A 22,640-nucleotide genomic window follows, 5' to 3' on the forward strand; every position below is an offset into this window, starting at 1 on the left:
AAGAGAGTGTGCATGATTGAGCACAGGTAAGAATGGAGGGAAGGGCAGAGAGAGAGAATCTTTAAGCAGACTCCCTGCTGAGCATGGAGCCCTGATGTAGGGCTCATGCGTGGCTCGAACTCACGACCCATAGGTCATGACCTGAGCTGAAACCGAGTCAGATGCTTTACCAACTGAGCCACCCAGAGGTCCCAAGGAAAGAACTTTTAAATAAAATACTTATTTGGTAGATCATATGAAATTTCTATAATGAATGAGTAATATAAATGAAATTTTTATGAGTGAACTTTAGTATATAAATTCTTGAGCACAATTATGCTGTGAAACTTAATGCAGTCATCAGAGGCTCTTACCTGTATGTGAAATCACCATGAATACGTAAGCAGCAAATGCTGACTGGTATAGGGGTATTGTGTTACTACTTTTCAAAACTCCCAAACTGTGAGTGGTGTTATCAGTGATCCTCATGAGATTTCACAATATGCAACCTTTTAGGTTATATAGTAGTTGTGATTGTAAAAAACTCGGGTGTTTATTAAAGCCATGTTAAAGAAGAAAAAAGGAAAAGCAAAACAGAGGTTAGAGTCTAGACCCAGGTAATTATAAAAAGGTTTTTCACTTATGAGGACATCTGGCTAGACACTGAAAAGAGCAGAGTGAGGGAAAATTCTTCACTATGTGGAATTCCTTTACAAGATTGCAGCTCCTGGCACTGCTTACCCGCTCACAAATACAAATGTCCTCATCCAGTGAACTATTGTGATAACAGAAAAGTTGGCCACATGGATTTCCAAAGCATCTACATGGACGTAGTAAAGTACCCATTTAAATGTTTTATTAAGGGACGCTGGGTAGCTAGTTGGTTAAAGCGTCTGAAACACTTTTGGCTCAGGTCATGATCCCAGAGTCCCAGGATTGAGCCCCAAGTCAGGCTTCCTGCTCAGTGGGGAGTCTGCTTCTCCCTCTCCCTCTGGCACTCCCCCTGCTTATGTGCTCTCTAATAAGTAAATAAAATTTTTAAAAAGATAAATGCTTTATTAAGTGTTCTTAGGGCTTTCGGCACATACCTTCAACTATAATTTTAATTACCATATTTCATTGGTTCTAAAACCCACTTTTTTTTTTTTACATTTTAACATCTCCAGAATTGTCTTAAAATTGAGGTGATATGACAGTATTGTGCTATTATTTAGTTGGCATCATTTTCTGATACATAAAATAATGGTTTCTCTTAAGTAATGTCTTAATTTAAAATAAAATGCAATAAGCTTATACTTGGAGCTTAAATTTGTTATTTCTGAAAGTACAAATGGAAATAAAGAATGGATTGGAGGGACACTGTGGGAAAAGAATATACCGGGCTTGGTGATTAAACACTTCTCCAATGAAGACATACAAATGGCTAGCAGACACATGAAAAAATGTTCATCATCCCTAGCCATCAGGGAGATTCAAATTAAAACCACATTGAGATACCATCTTACACCAGTTAGAATGGCCAAAATTAGCAAGACAGGAAACAACATGTGTTGGAGAGGATGTGGAGAAAGGGGAACCCTCTTACGCTGTTGGTGGGAATGCAAGTTGGTGCAGCCACTTTGGAAAACAGTGTGGAGATTCCTCAAGAAATTAAAAATAGAGCTTCCCTATGACCCTGCCATTGCACTACTGGGTATTTACCCCAAAGATACAGATGGAGTGAAAAGAAGGGCCATCTGTACCCCAATATTTATAGCAGCAATGGCCACGGTCGCCAAACTGTGGAAAGAACCAAGATGCCCTTCAACGGACGAATGGATAAGGAAGATGTGGTCCATATACACTATGGAGTATTATGCCTCCATCAGAAAGGATGAATACCCAACTTTTGTAGCAACACGGACGGGACTGGAAGAGTATGCTGAGTGAAATAAGTCAAGCAGAGAGAGTCAATTATCATATGGTTTCACTTATTTGTGGAGCCTAACAAATAGCATGGAGGACAAGGGGAGATGGAGAGGAGAAGGGAGTTGAGGGAAATTGGAAGGGGAGGTGAACCATGAGAGACTATGGACTCTGAAAAACAATCTGAGGGTTTTGAAGGGGCGGCGGGGTGGGAGGTTGGGGGATCCAAGTGGTGGGTATTGGAGAGGGCAGGATTGCATGGAGCACTGGGTGTGGTGCAAAAACAATGAATACTGTTATGCTGGAAAGAAATTTAAAAAAAAAAAAGGTGAAGGCAGCTGTGCAAATGGAGGGTTTCATTTGTTTTGTTTTCACAGTGCAACTGAAGGTGAGTGGTATGAAAAGGAAATCAATTCTCTTTTTCTGGAAAGTTTATGAGTGAAGGACAGACTACATTAGGATGCTGCCACTATATAGGGGTATGGGTATGACCAAAAAGACAATGGTATATCCAACAGTTTTTTCTACACCAGACTTTTGCCTAATTTGTTGGTACTGGTTCTGTGGGCATCCTTCATTAAAGGTTTGGATTCCTTGAGGCACAGAGTAACAAAAGACAAGATTTTATGCAGACAGTGTTTCTCAGCCTCAGAATCCCAGGTGTAGATTGTACTCCTCCTGAAAGGCATGGACTTGAACTGAAAATTGAGTGCAAGACTTAAAACAACACATCCCTGTTATCAGCAATCTCATAATAGGATTTCCTGGCCCTGGCCTTTATCAGAGATAGTGGACTAGGAGAAGAAATAATCACTAATTTGATAGAGGGATATTAAGAGTGAGTGCTGGAAAGACTAGTCTGGTAAGGATGCCTGCCATCAGAAGTGTGTCACAGATGAGAAACAGCCTTCGAAAATACAATTTTCCATTGCTCACCTCCTTGTGGCTCACTGTGGAGCAGATCAGAGAGCAGAGCACAGGAAACCCAAGCAGGTCTCATTCTGGGAAGGAATCCCTCATTATCCATAGTGGCAGGTACAGAATGGACTCTATGTACTGGAAGATGGTAGTTACTAACAAGTCTTTTCTCATCTCTCTATCTCAAAAGCTTAGTCATAGAAAAGCTGTCTCCAAACGATAACTCATAGAACAGTGTGTACAGTTACTATATAGAATGGAGAAAAGTGAGGTTTTAAGTGTCAGATTACTAAATGAGATATTGTGCACCTCACCCAGCATGATGGTCTTTTCCTTGTGAGTAATGTGTACAGATTAATATCCTGTCTCATCATGTATTTCAGACAGACGCCCTGGGGAAACATCCTGTGAGCAGAGGATTCACTAAGGGCAAGGTAGGTTTCTAAAGATCTAAGTCTGAAGTCATATGGAATATATATAACAGGAGGCTGCAGATTTGAACATACTTACTGTGGTTCAGTGATTTTGTGATTTTTTTCCAACTGTGGAGATGAAAAATATTTCTGTGACTTTTTATGCCCTTGATATAATTTCTGGCATAGTGTGGGTCCTGAGGGTGCTAGAGGAAATATGAAGGAAATCCTAGTCATATGCTTTCTTTCTATAGGAAGTAGTTTTTAAAAATCAAAATATGTTTACTCATTTAATTTGCAAATAAGGAGCCACCCCAGTAGAATAGCAGTTAAAGGTGACAACCAGATTTTCTCTTACCAGCTGCAAAATGCTACAGTGCTCATCAGTGAGGGTAAAGCATTTGGAAAGTACTTATATATACCCCCCAGGAATAGGACTGTGAAAACCTGCCTGGGCTTAAAGGTTCACTTCTCTGAGCATGCAGGTTTTGTTATACACACTCTGTACTTACTGAAGATCGGCTCCACTGTCCCGATCTGTCGCTTCCCACAAGGCTTACAGGTAGCTAAACTGTTTTATTTTTTTAATTGTGGATGTTAATTGCCTTTTGTTTTCTCATTCAGACTCTCAGTTCAATCTTTAACATTGAGATGGTGAAAGACAAAACTGCAGAAGAAATAAGACAGGTAATGAATGAAAATGGGCTTGCATACTTTATGAAAATATGTGCTCTCTAAGCCAAATCTGAAAGGAGAAAGGAGCATATATTTCTTGACCCCTCTTTCTAGCCAAAATGAAAGGTGGTCATAGAAAGCAAAAGTGATCAATTACGTGAAACAAAATGGCAGAAGAAAACTTAACCTTTCTTGATTTTACTCCTATATGTCTAATCAACTCATATTACCCCCTTCTCTTTCATTACCGTTGCCCACATCTTTTCTTTTAGGATTTTATTTATTATTTGACAGAGAGAGAGACACAGTGAGAGAGGGAACACAAGCAGGGCGAGTGGGAGAAGGAGAAGTGGGCTTCCTGCTGAGCAGGGAACCTGATGCTGGAGCTTGATCCCAGGACTCTGGGATCATGACCTGAGCTGAAGGTAGACGCTTAATGAGTGAGCCACCAAGGCACCCCCAACTCCGTTGCCCACATTTTATTTAAAATCGTCAGTACTGTGTTCTTGGCGTACTGTACTACCTAATTAGGTTTCCCTGCTCTTATTCCTCCCTGCTTCTCCACCTCTCATAGCCTTGCCAGTTGAATGCTCTTAAAGTTCTGCTTTCATTATGAAAAAGCATAGTGTATTCGTTAAGAACACAGACTCTAGGGGGCCTGGGTGGCTCAGTCAGTTGAGCACCTGCTGGTTCTCCCTTTCCCACTCCCCATGTTTGTGTCCTCTCTGTGTGAAATAAATAAATTAAATCTTTAACAAAAAAAAAAAAAAAAAGAAACCAAGACTCAGAGACTCAAGAGCCAAGCCACGAGTTTTAAGTCCTAGCTCTGCCACTTACTACGTTAATGACTTTGATAAGTTATAACGCTAACTCTAACCTGTCTGAGCCTTAGTTTCTCTCTGTAAAGTGGAGATAATAATACTAATAGTAGTATTAATAGTACTTATCTTGGGGCACCTGGGTGGCTCAGTGGGTTAAGCCTCTGCCTTCAGCTCAGGTCATGATATCAGGGTCCTGGGATCAAGCCCCACATCAGGCTCTTTGCTCAGCAGAACAGTTCTCTGCCTGCCTCTCTGCCTACTTGTAATCTCTCTCTCTCTGTCAAATAAATAAATAAAATCTTTTTTAAAAAAAATAGTACTTATCTCATAATAGTAATGATAGTACTTACTTGTAGAATTCTTTGGGGAATTAAATGAGTTCATATTTGTAAAGCACATAGAACAGTGCATGGCACACAGTAAATGCCACATTTTTGTTTTTAAGTAAATGAATAAAAATAAATATTATGTCAGTGACCTGCTTGCAAATGTTCAGTGACTTCCTGTATTCCTTTGCTTGCCATTCAGAGTCCTTTGTTATTATAGGACCTTCTTCAGGGAGCTTTCTGGACACCTTCCTTCAGAGCACTTATGATCTGTCCTACCTGTTTGATTATTCCATACACCTTGATTTGCACTGCTGTTTACATTTTCATATCTGTGATCCTTTTCTCTCTAATTAGACTATTATAAGCTATTTATTGGCTTTTCTTGTAATTCCATGAATTATTTTAGGTATATTGAGAAAATCGAAATAATAAAGCAGTAGACTGTGTGCCAGGTACTAAGTGCTTCATATGCACTATTTCATTAAAGTCTCATAACTGTCTTGAAGTACGGGTGCTATTATTTACAGTTTACAACCAAGGAAACTTGGTTGTAAAAAACCAAATTTAAAAAACAAATTTTTTTACTTGGTTGTAAAAAAAATTGTTTTACTTGGTTGTAAAAAACAAATTTAAAGAGATTAAGTAGCTTAGGGTAGAACTGGGACTCAAACCCATGTCTCTTTGACTCTGCATCCTATTCCCCTATGGAAAGTTGTGCCAATTGCCATGAGTTTCCTTTGGGTGCTGTGTGTCATTTGTATCAGCGGAAGCATTTATTGAATATCTACTAAATACCAGGTTGTATGCCAGACATGGAAATAAATGAGAGAATCCCCTACTCTCAAAGAGTTTTAGCCCAGTAGAAGGACAGAGACAGAAACAGACAAGAACAGCATAGGGTTCTAATGTATGTTAATAGAGGCTTATGCAAAGTCTCAAACTGTGTCTTTGGGAAGAGATGCCAATAGAAAGCGGACACCAACCATGTTTTTTAGGGGGGAGAGAGAGAAGCCAGGCCCAGGAGCCTTGATCATGTGATGAATATCATGCAGACCTATAATTTTAAACATAAGTTTGTGTTTGTTAAAATAATTTTGAGTAACCAAGGTCAGTTATGTTAGGAAACATCTATCTGTCTATAAATTTCATTGTTGATTCATGAACTATCTACTGATATAGATTAAATAAAAATAGCAGGATATGCTGTCGTTAAAATGAAAAGACTATCTGACATGTTAAAAAAAAAAAATGGGAAAACAACCTTGGGCTGCACTGATAGTGGTTTGCTCAGGTCCTGGGAGGTAATAGTCCTTCTGTATCCTGTGTTAGTTAGATTATACTTTGATTAGTATCTTCACTTAGCCCCCCCCATTCTTATTGAAAATGTTGGCAAAGCAGAGCATCTCTGAAGAGGATGGCCCTGTTCTTCAAAAGCTCACTCTGGTGTCACCTTGGCTGTGATGCCTTCCCTGACTTCTGTGCCTTTGCTAATGCTGTCATTCTTTACTTAAGATGTGTGTCTTCTATCCTACCTGTTCATCTTCCTAGCCTCCTTGTTCATCGAGCTAACTCCTGATCATTCTTGAGGATACAGTTCAAGTGTCCCCTCCTCTGCCATTCATTTTTGAACTTGCGTTAAGTGCGTCTTTGTTGCCCTCAGAGCACCTTGGCTGTGGTTTGCACTGTAATGCTCTCGTGCTAAGCACAAACATACTAGTCCTCACAATAATCCTGTTAGATTGATATTATTGCTGTTTTACTGATTATTATGTTGTTTAGTATTATGTTATTTAGTATTTTCAGTAATTGGCCCTAAGTAGCATGGCCAGCAAATGATTGGAGCTGGGATTTGCATCCAGGTCAGCCTGACTCCATACACTGGGTTCTGAATGACTGATGTCCTGGCTGTCTGAGAAGCCCACAGTGGGCTGGGGAATATGGGTTTTGGGGAGAAAAAGAGAAGATATGAGAAAAGAACATGTCTGTTGCATACAGGCACATCTTGAGAGAAATGATTAACAAGGTCATGGAATCCATTCGTCTGACAGGAATTTATTATTAAGAGTTACAGTTTAATCATCTAGAACAGTAGATGGTATTAAATCTTTTTCGTAATCATGTACTAGTAATAAAAGCATTACATTGGGGTTTTTTCCTTGTTATCAAATAGCACGTTAATTCTGAGCAATGAAAGCTGTCACTGTTTCTTGGCACAGGTTGAAAAGATTACCTACAAGTCACAGACACCCTCTCTTTTTTGTACAGATTTGGCAGCAGTATTTTGCAGCAAAAGATACGGTCTACGCAGTTATTCCTGTAAGTAGTTTGGAGGGAAAATGAAAGTGTTATAGCATGAAGGTCAGGGCTCTAACCTTAGCAGGCAGTTGTCTTTACTTTTTCTATGTTTATTTGCCTCTTGAGAACTTACATTTATAGCTCCGAGGGTTTTTATTATGCCCTAAGCACCAAAGATTGGAAGCTCCATATGGTATATTTATGGCTCTTGTTTTCCCTCTTTCTGGTTTAGAAATGTCTCTTTGACTCAAGTCTCTGACAAGGGAGCATGGTGTAAGTTTATGTTGCTGAGCAATTGCCAAATGTGTTTTACTTCTTTTTGGTGTTTTCCAGCCACGCTGTTGGAATTTCAGACAGGGCCTCGAGCATAGCTTTCTTCCCCTTTGTCTATAAGTGACCTATTACTGAGCTGACTTTAAAGCCTCTTCCTAGGCTTTTTCTGGCATTTTCCCTTAGCAAGTGGCATTTTCTTTATTTTTTTCCCTTGAAATTGCTGTCTTCGAGATAGTCACTGGCCACTCTTGACCACTGAGGTTTGTCAGGTGCTGTTAGCTTCTTGTAGTTAACGTCCTCACACTAACTTCTGCATAAGAAAACATTTGCCATTCTGGGTTATTGGCTAGTTCTTTAATTGTTCTTCTTCCCTGAAGAGGAAGTCGTTTAGGTTAAGTTTACATCAAGCATTGAGTTTACATGTAGGAGTTCAAGATTAAGGAGGAGAACTTAGAGACAGAAAAGTAAAGCCGGGTCTTGTGGTTGCTCTGAGAGTACTGCTACCCCAGCTCTTACACATACAGACGCTTGCTCTTGAAATGTTCCGCCGCCAAAAGGATCTGCATTTTTTGTGATATTTTAGATCTGTAATACTGACTCATTGCTTGAACGGGCCTTCTTGGCTCTCCCTTAGCCTCAGTGGCCTGAAGTCTCTGACAGAGTCTGGAGGCTTTGGAGTATCCACTTCTCACGGATAATTCTGACATTGAGCAGCCAAACACACACCCGGTTTTTCTCTCTGTCATAAGAGGGACTTATAAATGATAGAATGTAAGAGATATTTTTAGTTGTATTTTCATCCTACAGTTAAGTCTTGGTGAATTTAAATGTGATTGCAGCCTTACATTTTCTTGATTTTGAATTTTATTCTTTTCTAACCTACAGAAAGAGAAGTTTGACTTGATCTGGTCCCGGGCTCAGTCCTGTCCAACAGTAAGTTTCCAGTGACCAGATGAGGATTGCTTATCAGTGCTGCCAAACAAGGATGTTTTCTGACCTACCCCTTCATAATCCATCCTGTCTCATGTGGTATAGCACTCTGTTTATTTAAGAAAGATGCTCACGTGTTGACTGGACTCCGTAAGTGAGATTTTTCAGCTGTAAGGAATCATGTGGGTTTGTCCCAGTAGGTGGCTCAGGCTTTTTAGCTCTCTGACACAGCACAGCCCTTTCTGATTTGGATCTCTGTCAGTAAAAGTGAACATGGGAGGCAACACCTGAGCCCTTCGCATTTTCACCCTCCTTTAAGTCCTGTTTTACTGCCAATGTCTTTTCCTTTTTGGCCATGCTATTCTGCCTATGTGTGCGTAAGGAATTATGATATTGTTGGAGTCATGAGCTGCCAGAAGACCCAAGGGAAAAGGAATTGGTGAGGTGGACCATCTGATTTGGTGTCAGTAATAATTTCTAGGATTTTCAGAAAGATTTTCCTAACATTGCTGAGAGAAATTAAAAAGCATCTAAGTAAATGGAGAGGTGGACTGTGATGGTGGATTGGATGATTCAGTATTGTCATCGTTTCTCCCCAAGTTGATCTCTAGAGTAAATATCCCAGTCAAAATCCCAGTAGGCTTTTTTTTCTTTAAAGAAATTGATAGGGGTGCTTCAGTAGCTCAGTTGGTTAAGCAGCTGCCTTTGCTCTGGTCATGATCTTAGAGTCCCGGGATCAAGTCCTGCATCAGGCTTCCTGCTCAGCAGAGAGTCTGCTTCTTCCTCTGCCCCTCTCCCCTCTCATGCTCTCTCTTTCTCTCTCTCTCTCTCTCTCAAATTAAGAAAAAAGAAAAAAAAAAAACCTTAAAGAAAATGACAAGCCATTTTAAAAAAATATACATTTGGATATCCAAAGGACCTAGATTAACGAAACAGGTTTGTTTTTGGTTTTGGTGGGCAAGAAACCAAGGTTTATTGAGTGATAGTGAAGCAAAGTTTATTGAGTGATAGTACAAAGCTCCCAAAGAGGTAGGGGACCCAAGGGAGTTGCCCCAAAATAATTTTGAAAAAAAAAAACAAAAACATAAATTAGAGGACTTACATTTCATGATTTCAAGGCTTATTATAAAGCTACAGGGGTGCCTGGGTGACTCAGTCAGTTGAGTGTCTACCTTTGGCTCGGGTCATGATCCTGGGGTCCTGGGATTGAGCCTAGCATCTGGCTCTCTGCTCAGTGGGGAGTCTGATTCTCTTACTCCCTCCCCTCTGTGCTCTCTCTCAAATAAATAAATAAAATCTTGAAAAAAAATAAAGCTGCAATAATGAAGATATTGGCATAAAGATAGACCTATGGGGCGCCTGGATGGCTCAGTGGGTTAAGCCTCCGCCTTCGACTCAGGTCATGATCTCGGGGTCCTGGGATCAAGCCCCTTATCAGGCTTTCTGCTCAGCAGGGAGCCTGCTTCCCCCTCTCTCTCTGCCTGCCTCTGCGTATTTGTGATCTCTGTCTGTCAAATAAATAAATGAAGTCTTGAAAAATTAAAAACAAAGGGACGCCTGGGTGGCTCAGTTGGTTAAGCAGCTGCCTTCGGTTCAGGTTATGATCCCAGCATCCTGGGATCAAGTCCCATATCGGGCTCCTTGCTCAGCAGGAAGCCTGCTTCTCCCTCTGCCTCTGCCTGCCACTCTGTCTACCTGTGCTCACTCTCTCTGACAAATAAATAAATAAAATCTTAAAAAAAATAAATTAAAATTAAAAATTATAAATAAATAAATAAAAATTTTTTTTAAAAGATGACCTATATAGATCAATAGAACAGAACAAAAAATCCAGAAATAGACCAACATGTATAGTCAGTTATTTGTTAATAAAGGTGCCAAGGTAATTAAATGGGGAAAGGATAATCTCTCCAATTTGGATATCCATATGTAAAAAATGAACCTCTAATCTTACCTCATACTGTATCCAAAAATTAATTCAAAATAGATCATAGATATAAATGGAACTTCTACAAAATACTATCTTAGTTAGTGATCTCAGCAAAGATTTCTTAAATATATCACAAAAAACACAAACTATAAAAAAAATCAAAATTAGTAAATTAGATTTCATCAAAATTAAAATATTCTATTTGTATTCTTATGTTTATAGCAGCATTAGTCACAATTGTCAAAAGATGGAAGAAACCCGAGTATCCACTGATAGATGAAATAACAAAATGTGGTATATACACCCAATAGAATGTTCAGCCTTAAAAAGGAAGGAAATTCTGACACATGCTACAGCATAGATGAACCTTGAAGACATTATACTAAGTAAGCCAGATGCAAAAGGACAAATATTGTATGATTCCACTTACGTATCTAGAATAGGTGTAGGTACCTAGAATAGTCAAACTAATGGACAGAAAGTAGAATGATTTAAAAAAAAAAAAAGAAAGAAAGAAAGATTGAGGGCTGCCAGGGAATGGGGGAAACGGGAATGAGGAGTTATCGTTTAATGGGTTGGAATTTCAGTTTAGGAAGATTACAAGTTTTGGAAATGGATGATGGTGATGTTTGCATAGCAACATGAATATACTTAGTGCCACTGAATTGTACATTTAAGAATAGTTAAAATGATGGGGTGCCTGTGTGGCTCAGTCATTGGGCGGCTGTCTTCAGCTCGGGTCATGATCCCAGGGTCCTGGGATTGAGCCCTACATCGGTCTCCCTGCTTGGTGGGAAGCCTGCTTCTCCCTCTGCCCATTCCCCCTGCTTGTGTTCCCTTTCTCACTGTCTCTCTCTTTGTCAAATAAATAAATAAAATCTTTTTAAAAAAAAAGTTAAAATGATACTTTTAATGTTATTTTATTTATTTTTATATATTTTATAAATTTTATATATTATTTATTTATTTTATTTACCACAATAAATAAAAAATAAAATTTTTTACTTTGCAAAATACACTGTTAAGAAAACGAAAAGACAACCCACAGACTGGGAGAAGATATTTACAAGACACATATTGGCGAGTGACTTGTATCTAGAATATATTAAAAACTCTTAAAACTTAAGATAGGCAACCCAATTAAAAAATGAGCAAAAGACTGATACAATTTGCCAGTCAAGTGGAATGGCAGATAAACACCTGAAAAGATGCTCAATATTATTAGTCACAATGCAAATTACAAATTAAAACCACAGTGAGATACCACTAAAATGACTAGAACTAAAAAGACTGACTGTACTAAGTGTTGGTGAGGGTATGAAAGAACTGGAACTCTCATATACTGCTGATAGAATAACGTAAAACAGTATAAGCACCTTAGAAAACAGAATGACAGTTTCTTTAAAAGTTAAGCATATACCTGCCATACTACCTAGTTATTCTACTCCCTAGATATTTCCCAAGAATTGAAAGCATATGTTCATATAACACAAATGTTCATAGCAGCTTTATTTGTAATAACCAAATACTAAAAGATATCTATCACAGGTATATAAAGATATTGTAGGGGGAGAGGGATTGTGTGTACATAGACCTATAAAGTGGAATAATATTCAGCTATAAGAAGAATGAACTATTGATACATGAAATACCATGGAAAGATCATGAAAAATTAAACTAAATGAAAGATATCATACCCAAAAGAAGTTTAGATTCTTTGGTTCCATTTATAGAAACTTTTAGAAAATGCACTGTGACCAGGAGCAACAGAAATCAAATCAGTTATATGTTAGCTAGGCACTGAGATTATATCATCTAAGAAAAATAAAATAGATAAAATATCTAATATCATCTAAGAAAAATAAAATAGATAAAATAAAATCTGGCCTGAGTGGTTGGCCATAAGGAGACAGCTCCATGACTAAGGCGTACTAGACTGATTATACTTTGTTTTGTCCTGACACCATTCTCTTCACCACTCATCCCCAATTCCAAACATTATAGCGTAAAACTAATCATTCTTTGTGTTTACAGCCATGCTCCAGTATCAGCCTCAGATGATAGAATAGGAAATGATTATAATTGGAACAAAAGTTAACTCGGCAGCATTGGAAAGATTAGAAATTCAAAAACTCAAGTGTTCATCAATAGAATAGATAAGTTGTGGTAAATTTGTATAGAATTCCATACAGCAATGAAAATTAATGAATTTGAGTTGTATTCATCACCATAGATGAATCTCTAAAGTGTAATGTGGAGTGAAAAAGACAAGTTGCAAAATGGACATATAGTTTGATAAGATTTAAGTTTTTAAACATGTAGTAGTTCTTGTGTATAGATACGCATGTGTGTGTGTACATTTAAAGCATAAAAACCTGAAAGGGAATGCCAGACACCAAATGCAGGATAAATGTTACTCTGGAATGGGATTAGAATGGGTTACAGAGAAAGCTTCAGTTAGATCTCTAATGCTTGCTTTCTTAGGTAGGTTGGGAAGTTTATGAGTATTTGTTAAATTGTCACTTACGAATTTCATAATTTAAAAAAAAGTTTAAAAACCAATAGTGAGGGCGCCTGGGTGGCTCAGTGGGTTGGGCCGCTGCCTTTGGCTCAGGTCATGATCCCAGGGTCTTGGGATCGAGTCCTGCATCGGGCTCGCTGCTCAGCAGGAAGCCTGCTTCCCTTCCTCTCTCTCTGCCTGCCTCTCTGCCTACTTGGGATCTCTCTCTGTCAAATAAATAAATAAATAAAATCTTAAAAAAAAAAAAACCAATAGTGAAAAAAATGGAGTAAATGATACAGGCAGTTGGATATGGAGCAAATGATTGTATTTATTCATCTATCTTTCCCACAGTTTCTCTGTGCACTACCAAGAAGGGAAGGTTATGAGTTCTTTGTAGGACAATGGACAGGTACTGAACTCCACTTCACTGCACTTATAAATATTCAGGTAGGTGGCTTGTGCTCATCCCCTAGAAGAAAGAAGCTTACTCCTTTGTGGGACTTTAAGCCCTTGCTGAGGCTTGAGGACACGGAGTATCTACTAACTCCTAGCAGTATTTGCTTTGGTGTTGATGAATTGTTATATTTTGTATATTGGGCTAGCTTTCTAGGCTCTACTCAATACCTAGAAATTAGAAAAGACCCTGAAACATATTCTCTGACCACATTTGGTCTCTCCTGTCTCTTCCCCCACCTCTATAACGTTTACTGCTTGTGCCTCACTTAACAAACATGGGTGAGTTACGATGGTTATCTTTTTAACCCTAAGTTAGGCTCCATGTTTTACTTGTATTTTATTAACAGAGTCAGCACTTTTCGAGATACTAGATGCATCATTTCCATTCCAGAGATGTTTTGTTTGCTTCCTTCCTTTCTTTTTTTCTTTGTTTTATTCTCAAATATTGGATTAAGTTCAATCCAAAGCATTTGCAGCTTTTAAAAATAAAGTCAGTATTTTAAATCAGATCATAACTAGGATTGACATTCTATATTTGGAGGCCACATTGCCAAAAACAACAACAACAACAACAAAAAAAAAAACAAGTATATGTTTCAATGGCTTTGAAGGTTGGAGTTAAGGAAATGCAAAATAGAATGGTGTTTGCTCATGACTGTATCCCATGTGATTGTATCCTAAAATTGTATTACATTTGTTTAAAAAAAGGGGGGGGAGGGAAAAAAAGGAAAAGGCAGAACGAGGGAGCAGTTTTTACTTGATTATTGGGTGAATTATAAAATAACATTTATTGGGCACATCCTATAATAACCAACATTTGATGTACTTACTATGTACCAGGTGTTTTGTATACATTATGTCATTTAATCCTCACAGATGTCCCACGAAGATAATCACTGTTGTTATTGCTATTTATAGAGAAGAGTATGGACTCAGAGCAGTTAGTTCCTAGTGCGGATGAGTGTGGTAATAGGTGGCAGAGCTGGATTTGATTGATTCCATTCTGTGAACTGAACCCTTATGCCACTGTGTTAGAGGCAATGCTAGGACTTAAAGACCTGTGAGACCTCCTGAAGCTCATATAGATGACTATGGGAAGAAGATTCAGAAACGTAATTATAATCAAAGTTATCAGTATAGGGGCGCCTGGGTGGCTCAGTGGCTTAAAGCCTCTGCCTTCGGCTCAGGTCATGATCTCAGGATCCTGGGATCAAGCCCCACGTCAGGCTCTCTGCTCATCAGGGAGCCTACTTCCCCCTCTCTCTCTCTGTCTGCCTCACTGCCTACTTGTGCGCGCTCTCTCTCTGTGTCAAATAAATAAATAAAATATTTTTTTAAAAAATGATCAGTGTATTTAAAGCCTATAGGGGAGAACTGAAAGATGAGCTGAACCCAAGCAATAATTAGCTAATAATTAGAAGGACTTTTGCTGAAATTTAAAGATGAAACCCAGAGATCTTTTTTTAACAGTTATTTCCTCCTATACTATCTGAGGGCTTTAACTTTGAACCCCACCTCTCTTCCTAGTCTGGACTGAGGTCTGATAACCACTGCCCTGTCCATTCTTCATGAAATTATGATGTTCCCATTCTTCTTCCCCCCCCCCCCCATCTCCCATCTAGATTATATTTTAAAACTGCACATTACAAATCTGGCCCATGTGCAAACTCTCCAGCTGTTTGCTACAGCTTAAAAGAGCTCAGTCTTCAGAGCCAGCCAAGGGGAGTAGATTTCAACTGTGAAATGCACTAGTCCATAAAAGTGGCAATTACACAGGCATATTGCTTTCTTTAGAACTTGATTTGGTAGCTGCTTGTGCCATTTTGTTTTTAAATATATGGCATGATGAAGGATTCACTGCCTACTGTAAACATTTTCTGGGAAAAAAGCCAAACCCTTTTCAATTGAAGACACAAATAACACTGTGCGAACTGTCAGTTTCACTGTGCCTTGGCAAGCCTGACCATCCCCCCACCTACCAGTCCTCTGACTCACTAGCCACCCAAGGGGCTGTTAAGAGCCTGAATTTCCTCTAGACTCTCTATTGCTCTGAAATTGCAGTTTTGTGTGGTGGTACCTTATTGAGCCTTGATAAGTGTTTCTCTTACAGACCCGAGGGGATGCTGCAACCAGCCAGCTGGTTTTATATCACTACCCTGAACTTAAGGAAGAAAAGGGCATAGTGCTGATGACAGCAGAAATGGATCCCACATTTCTGGTAAGAATTAATTTTTACCTCTTTGGATTTACCTGGTAGCCCTGAAGGTACTATTCTTCTGTCAAAGATCATGAGAGGTAAAATTCCAGAGACCTACATGTACTTATTTCTTAACATTGACAATAATTTTGTCTTGCACGAGCTCTTCCAAGTTGAAGTTAGTACAATCACTGACTCAGTCACTTACTCACAATTTTGAAGTCTAAAAGCTCTAAGAACAAAGTTCTCATAATTCATTTGGTTACAAGACCTTATCTGAGTTGAACTTATTTGGTAGCTAAATCTTCATTTAAACTGATAGAAGGCCACTTGTAGTCCTTATTAATCCCACTTGGTGCATTTTACTAAGAAAATTTTAATGTGTTTGACCATAGGGCGTTACATAATGCACCTGTTGCCTTTCTAGAATACGGTAATTCTGACTCCAAAACACATCTGGCCCTAGGGGTTTCAAGTAAGAGACTGTGGACACACAAATGGTTTCTGAGTGTCAGGATGAGTTCAAAGTCTGGAATAGTTCTCAATCTTTTCTCTTCCTCCACACTGTTCACATGTACTATATTCAGCATACATAATGATTTCCCTTCTCCCTTTTCCCATTCCCTGGGATAGAGCATTGACCATATGTCCATAGATGGTGATGCCCATTGTGTTTGTTTTCTCTGAATATCCAGGGCCAGGAGCCATTTTATGGTTGTTATACAACTGGTTTGTCTAGTCCTTGCTCATTTCCGTCTCATTTATCTGGCAGGATTTAAGTTCAGGATGTCAAAATAGTGAACACTGTAGTGCCTCTTCTCCCTAAGATTCTTCAATACAATACCCACTTATTTGTCCTCTCTCTCTTACCAGCTACATACAGAGAAGGAAAAAGTGATGACACTCAGCTAGTGTTTCACGGTAGCAATAAGCCTGGGACAGAATTGGAACACTTCTTTCCATCATCACACTCAGCTGGAAGTCACACAAAATCCTATCCAAAAGAATGCCTTTTTTTTTTTTTTTTTAACATTTTACTTATTTGTTTGAGAGAGAGAGAGCACAGCAAGGTAGAGACAGAGGGAGAAACAGGGACCCCAGCTCGCCCGGCTGAGCAGGAATCCCATTGTGGGGCTTGATCTCAGGACCCAGAGATCATGACCTGAGCCAAAGGCAGATGCTCAACCAACTGAGCCACCCAGGTGCCCCTGGAGTTGCCATTGATTAAGGTAGACAAGAATGAAGAAGGAACAGATTTGGGAGAGAGATCAGAGCTCAATTTTGGACATGTTAAATCTAAGATAGCTATTAGATGCCCAAGTAGTAAGTAGTTAGACATATGGGCCTAGAGGTCAGGGGACAGGTCCAGACTGGAGATAGAAATATGAGAGTTGTCGGCATACAGATCGTTATTTAAAACCATGAGACTAAATGAAATCACTAAGGAAGTAAATGAAGATGAAAAGAGGTCTAAGAACTGAGTCTGGAGCTATGAGGAAGCATCAGCAAAGAAGATTAAAAAGGAATAGTGAGATAGAAGGAAAACTAAGATGGTAAAATGCCTGAAAGCTAAGATAAAATTTTTCAAGAAATTAGGAGGGCTCAACTGGCCAAGTCTCACTTGCTGGTAGGGCAAATGAGATGAAGACTGAGAACTGACTAGATGTCACAACGTGGAAGTCATACCAAGCTTTTTAAGGACAGTTTCAGAGGAGTGGTAGGCCAGGAGCATCATTGGAGTACATTTAAAAGAGGTTGGGAAGAAAAATTGTAGAGTAAACATAAGTCTTCCAAGGATGTTTCTGTGGAGAGAAGGAGAGAGTAGGAGCACTAGCTGGCGAGGGAGCGGTGGGAACAAGAATGTGTTTTGTTTTAAATATGAGAGAAAGAACCTTATATTTGTATGCAGATGGAAAGATTCAGTAGAGAAGGAAATACTGATAATGCAGGAGAAAGAGGAGAGAATTTTTGAGGTATTTTTAAGTGATTGATCTTTGCCAGAAATATAACAATAGGAGAGAAGCCAAAATAAGAGGACACAAATACAGTTAAATGAAGAGAGGTGGTGGTATCTTGTAGAAGTTCTCTCCAGATTGCTTAGTGAAAAGACTAAGACTTATCAGCAGAGAGTGAAGACGGAAGAATAGGTGTTGGATAATTGAGTGGAAAAGAAAAAGTGTGAAATTATTTTCTAGGACAGAATCAGCAAACCACAGCCTGTAGGCCAAATCCAATCCATTATCTGTTTTTAGAAGGCCCATGAGTTAAAAATTTGTTCTACATCCTTAAATAGTTGGAGGGAGAGGGGCGGAACTAAAGAAGAATAATATTTCATGGCCTGTGAAAAGTGTTTTTAATTCAAATTTCAGTGTCTATAAATAGTTTTATTGGAACACAATTATGCTTATTATTTACATATTCTCTATGGTTGCTTTAGGTCCACACCAGAGTTAAGTAGTTGCAACAAAGACTGTAGGGCCAGCAGAACCTAAAATATTAATTGGCTGTCCCTTTACAGAAAGTGTCAACATATGGTCTAGAAAAACAGAAGAGAGAATGGCTGTGTGGGTACAGGTGTAGAGAGAGAGAGAGGGCTGAGATTTGTGTTTACCTGGGGTTATGGTTCAGCCAAGTGGTCTAATGAAGTAAGTAGGGAACAGAAAGTTAAAGGTGAGTGCAAAAGAATGATGATAATTATTGACCATGGAATACAGGCTGAATAAAGAGGAAGGTGAAACATAAAGAAAGTTAGAGACCGTAAGAATTGAGAGTCCTGGTGGAGTTAAAGGATTTTCGAAGTTGGGAGTGAGCTTAAAAGATAGGAAATAGCTGGGGTGCCTGGGTGGCTCAGTAGGGTAAGTGTCTGACTCTTGATCTCAAGGTCATGATCTCAGGGTCTTGAATTCAAGCCCCTATAATTAATTCATTAGGAAATAGTAGTAGGCTGAGTGTGGCTGTTTCAAATTGAGATTTGGAGCGAATATAGTTACCAATAAGGACAAGGTTTAAGATTTTCCCACAAGAAGGACAGAGTGACACAGAGGATTTAGTTTCTGGTCTTCAGCAAAGCCTAGCATCTAACCATAATGAAAGTGGACTCTGGAGATGACAGGAGGCCCTTCTGTTATGGCATTTCTACCACCTCACTCTGGTGGTCTTACACTGCTGCACAGGCTTCATCAACAATGAAAATTTGCTTCTTGCCCTTATAATACTGGAAAACATATCAAACAACATACATTTGCCTCATAGAAATCAATTTTACTGTGAGTTTCTTATGCAGTACAGAACTAGACATGTTAGAATTTATTGTAGGGGTATGCAGTTCAGAGATGGGAAACGTAGAAATGTAACATATGATCCTTTGCTACTCGTGCATGAATTTGCACTTTGGCGTAGTACTTCCAAATACAGTAAAGCAAATGAATAGAAATATACAGAAACTAGAGGTTTCTTCTGCACTAATAACTTTAATGCTGACATTTAGGAGAATATTTGAAATCCTTACTTGATTCCACCTCTGTGTTAATAGATTATTTCATTGGAGTGCGGCCAGTGCTCGGATAGAGTGCTAGGATGCTCGTGCAGGGGCTCTTCCCTGGCCCAGAAAGAGGAAAAAGAGAAGTCCTAGAGATGACACCTGGGCTGAATCTCAAACATGAGCAGGAGTTTAACCAGATAAAGAAAGTGGGGCAGGGAAGAGGAATGTTCCAGATAGAGGGAATCACATAAGTACATGTTAGGACACATAAAATGACTTGAGGTATTACAAACAGTTTGCTCTCATTAATATATTAAAAAGAAGATATGGTGTGTTGTGTTTAGAGGTTTGGCTCTATCCTGAGGACATGAAAATGTCATGAAAGGGTTTTGAACAGGGAGTGACTGGTAAAGAGTAGGACTTCAAAGCTATTAATCTTAATTATTTGCTTCCTAAATATTTTTTAGTTCTAACCTGGTCATTGTGATCATTTAGGAGACAGTTGCAGTAGTATGAGCAAGAGATAGTGAAGACCTGAAGTAGAATAGTAAAGATGACGGAGAGAGAATGACCGCAGAAATACTAGGGGGGCGCCTGGGTGGCTCAGTGGGTTAAAGCCGCTGCCTTCAGCTTAGGTCATGATCCCAGGGTTCTGGGATCGAGCCCCGAATCAGGCTCTCTGCTCAGCGGGAAGCCTGCTTCCTCTCCTCTCTCTGCCTGCCTCTCTGCCTACTTGTGATCTCTGTCTGTCAAATAAATAAATAAAATCTAAAAAAAATATATTAGGGAATAAAATGGGCAGGACTTGGTAAGGTGATGGTATCTGTGAAGATTGAAAGAAAGGGAGGAGTCAGGTTTTTTAGTATATCTCCTTTTTGACCAATACAGGAGTTAAATGTTTATCTTCTCAGGTCCTAGAAAGGGAGGAGACTACTGCTTCATGTTGAGAACTAAGGCAGTGGGGAGGGGGCTTTCCATAACCCTCCTTGAGAGAGAAATACACATGTCTCCTTACCCACCATACTAGTGGTCTTTAAACTAGTCGTCAGAACCCTTTATCCTAACAAAATCTTATTTTTTTTTAAGATTTTATTTATTTATTTGATAGAGACATACAGTGAGAGAGGGAACACAAGCAGGGGGAGTGCGGGAGGGAGAAGCAGGCTTCCCCCTGAGCAGGGAACCCGATGCGGGGCTCGATCCCAGGACCCGGGGATCATGACCTGAGCCAAAGGCAGACACTTAAGAACTGAGACAGGCGCCCCCAAAATCTTTTTTTTTTTTTAAGAATTTATTTATTTGAGAGAGAGAGAGACCACGACAGCAGCGGAGGTGGAGCAGAGGGAGGGGGGGAGGGAAAGACTCTCAGTAGAGGGGAAGAGTCTGCTGATGCGGGGCTCGATCTCGTGACCCTGAGATCATGACCTGAGCCAAAATCAAGAGTCAGATGTTTAACCATCTGAGCCACCGGTGCCTCCAAACAAGATCTTATTATGCGAAACCTCTGATACAACATCTAAAACAGGGGCGCCTGGGTGGCTCAATAGGTTAAGTGTCTGCCTTTGGTTCAGGTCATGATCCCAGAGTCCTGGGATCAAGCCCCGTGTCAGGCTCTCTGCTCAGTGGAAGAAGCTACTTCCACCTTTCCGTCTGCCCCTCCCCTGCTCGTGCTATCTCTCTCTCTCTCTCTCTCTCTCTTTCTCTCTCTCTCTCTCTCTTTCTCAATTGCTCTCACTCTATCTCAGATAAATAAATAACATTAAAAAAAAAATACAGCTATAACAGAGGTGAAGGGACCTGAGACACCTCCACAGAGCCCCTACAACTCTGCAGTTTGAACAGCACTGTTCTAGAATGAATACAGCTGAAACTACCCCTGCCTCCACTGGCCTGAGCCTCAAATTAAATCAGTTATCAGGGACCCCTACAGTTCATGGGTCCAGAAAGTAGTGGTATCTGCCTCCAACTATGGCAATGCACTTGCTTTAGAAATGGTTTCCTCTTGGGGCGCCTGGGTGGCTCAGTGGCTTAAAGCCTCTGCCTTCGGCTCAGGTCATGATCCCAGGGTCCTGGGATCGAGCCCCACATCAGGCTATCCACTCAGCAGGGAGCCTGTTTCCTCCTCTCTCGCTCTGTCTGCCTCTCTGCCTACTTGTGATCTCTGTCTGTAAAATAAATAAAGTCTTTAAAAAAAAAAAAGAAAGAAATGGTTTCCTCTTGAGGCATGTTTGAGTATAGGAAAGGTAAAATTGATGAAGTGGAGTTACCACCTTGATCAGTCTTAATTATCTTGCCACACTATGAACAGGATCAGGATGAAGGAGAGGGAGTACCAGTCTAGTAGTCCCGCGGTTTGCCACTTGCTAGCCATATGCAGTTTGCCACTCACTAGCCGTATGACCTTGGACCATCCCTGAACCACTTCTCCTTTGGTTTCCTGGCCTATTAAATGAAGACTGGGTGATCTCTGAGGCCCCTTCTAGTTCTAAAATTCTATTAACTTGAAATAACCAGCGTTTTGGAAAAAGGCTTTTGATTAAAAATCCAGTCTCAGAGATTAGTCCCTGCCAGTAAGAAATGACCTGAAAGCCCTGTGGGAGGGAGTGGAGGTAAAGGAGCCTTTGGTATTTATAAATCCGTTTTCATCATTCTGTAGCTAGACATACCACACTTTTGATAGTTTTAGTGGGAATTTTCCAGTATTTGGGGGATGTTGAGCTTTAGCCATACAAACACAGTGATAATGAGTAAGTAAGTGCCTCTGACCAGCTGGGACCAGGGAAACATATGGGAAGCAAAAGTACTAATAGTTTGATGACATTGTTTTGTAAGATGTTGAGAGTAGACCCCACCTCTGTTACATAGAGTGCACCATTTCTCTGCCACTGAGCTTTAGATAAGGCAGACCCTTCTCTTCCCTGGAGCTTTGCTGATACAGTAGTAAGAAGTAGCTGCAGAATAGATTACTGCTCAACTGAGTGGCTTAAAAAAAAAAACAAAACAGAAACATTTATTACCTCCCAGTTTCTGTGGGTCAGGAATTCAGGAGCAGCAGAGCTGGGTGTCTCTGGTGTGGAGTCTCTCATGAAGTCACTGCCAAGATGTTGGCTCAGGCCGTAATCCTCTGAAGAAGGTTGACTGGGCTCAAGGATCCACTTCCAAGCCCACTCGCGTGGCTGTTGGCAAGAAGTCTCATTTCCTTGTCACATCAGCTTCTTCGCAGGGCTGCTTGAATATCCTCATGACTTTGGTAGCTGACTTTCCCCAGAGCAAGTAATTCAAGAGAGGTGGCAAAACACAAGCTACAGTGTCTTCTGTGACTTAGTAGCAGAAGTCATTCTGCCACCATTTGGAAGAAGGAAGACAGTAAGTACAGCCTACACTCAAGGAAAGGGAAACTAGGCTCCCTCAAAGAGAAGTGTCAGAATTTGTGGACAAATTGTAGACGTGCACAGCTGGCTTTGGCACTAGTTTTCCAACTGAGGTGGTATCAGGAACAGGCTTTTCTCAAGAGTATGCCTGGTTAGTTAACAAC

General features: G+C 39.9%; 1 protein-coding gene across 2 annotated transcripts in view; it reads left to right on the forward strand.

The window, feature by feature from the left end:
- ATPAF1 (ATP synthase mitochondrial F1 complex assembly factor 1) overlaps positions 1-22,640 on the forward strand; it is a 31,130-nt gene that overhangs the window by 5,254 nt on the left and 3,236 nt on the right. Inside the window, exons 3-8 of one of the 2 annotated variants that reach the window (XM_047724110.1) lie at positions 3,186-3,236; positions 3,840-3,902; positions 7,306-7,356; positions 8,494-8,541; positions 13,323-13,418; positions 15,538-15,645. In XM_047724110.1, coding sequence (XP_047580066.1) covers positions 3,186-3,236; positions 3,840-3,902; positions 7,306-7,356; positions 8,494-8,541; positions 13,323-13,418; positions 15,538-15,645 — 417 coding nt within the window. The remainder of the gene's footprint in view (positions 1-3,185; positions 3,237-3,839; positions 3,903-7,305; positions 7,357-8,493; positions 8,542-13,322; positions 13,419-15,537; positions 15,646-22,640) is intronic. The other variant, XM_047724111.1, reaches the window with a different exon arrangement.

This window comes from Lutra lutra, chromosome 4 (assembly GCF_902655055.1).
Source record: "Lutra lutra chromosome 4, mLutLut1.2, whole genome shotgun sequence".
NCBI lineage: Eukaryota > Metazoa > Chordata > Mammalia > Carnivora > Mustelidae > Lutra > Lutra lutra.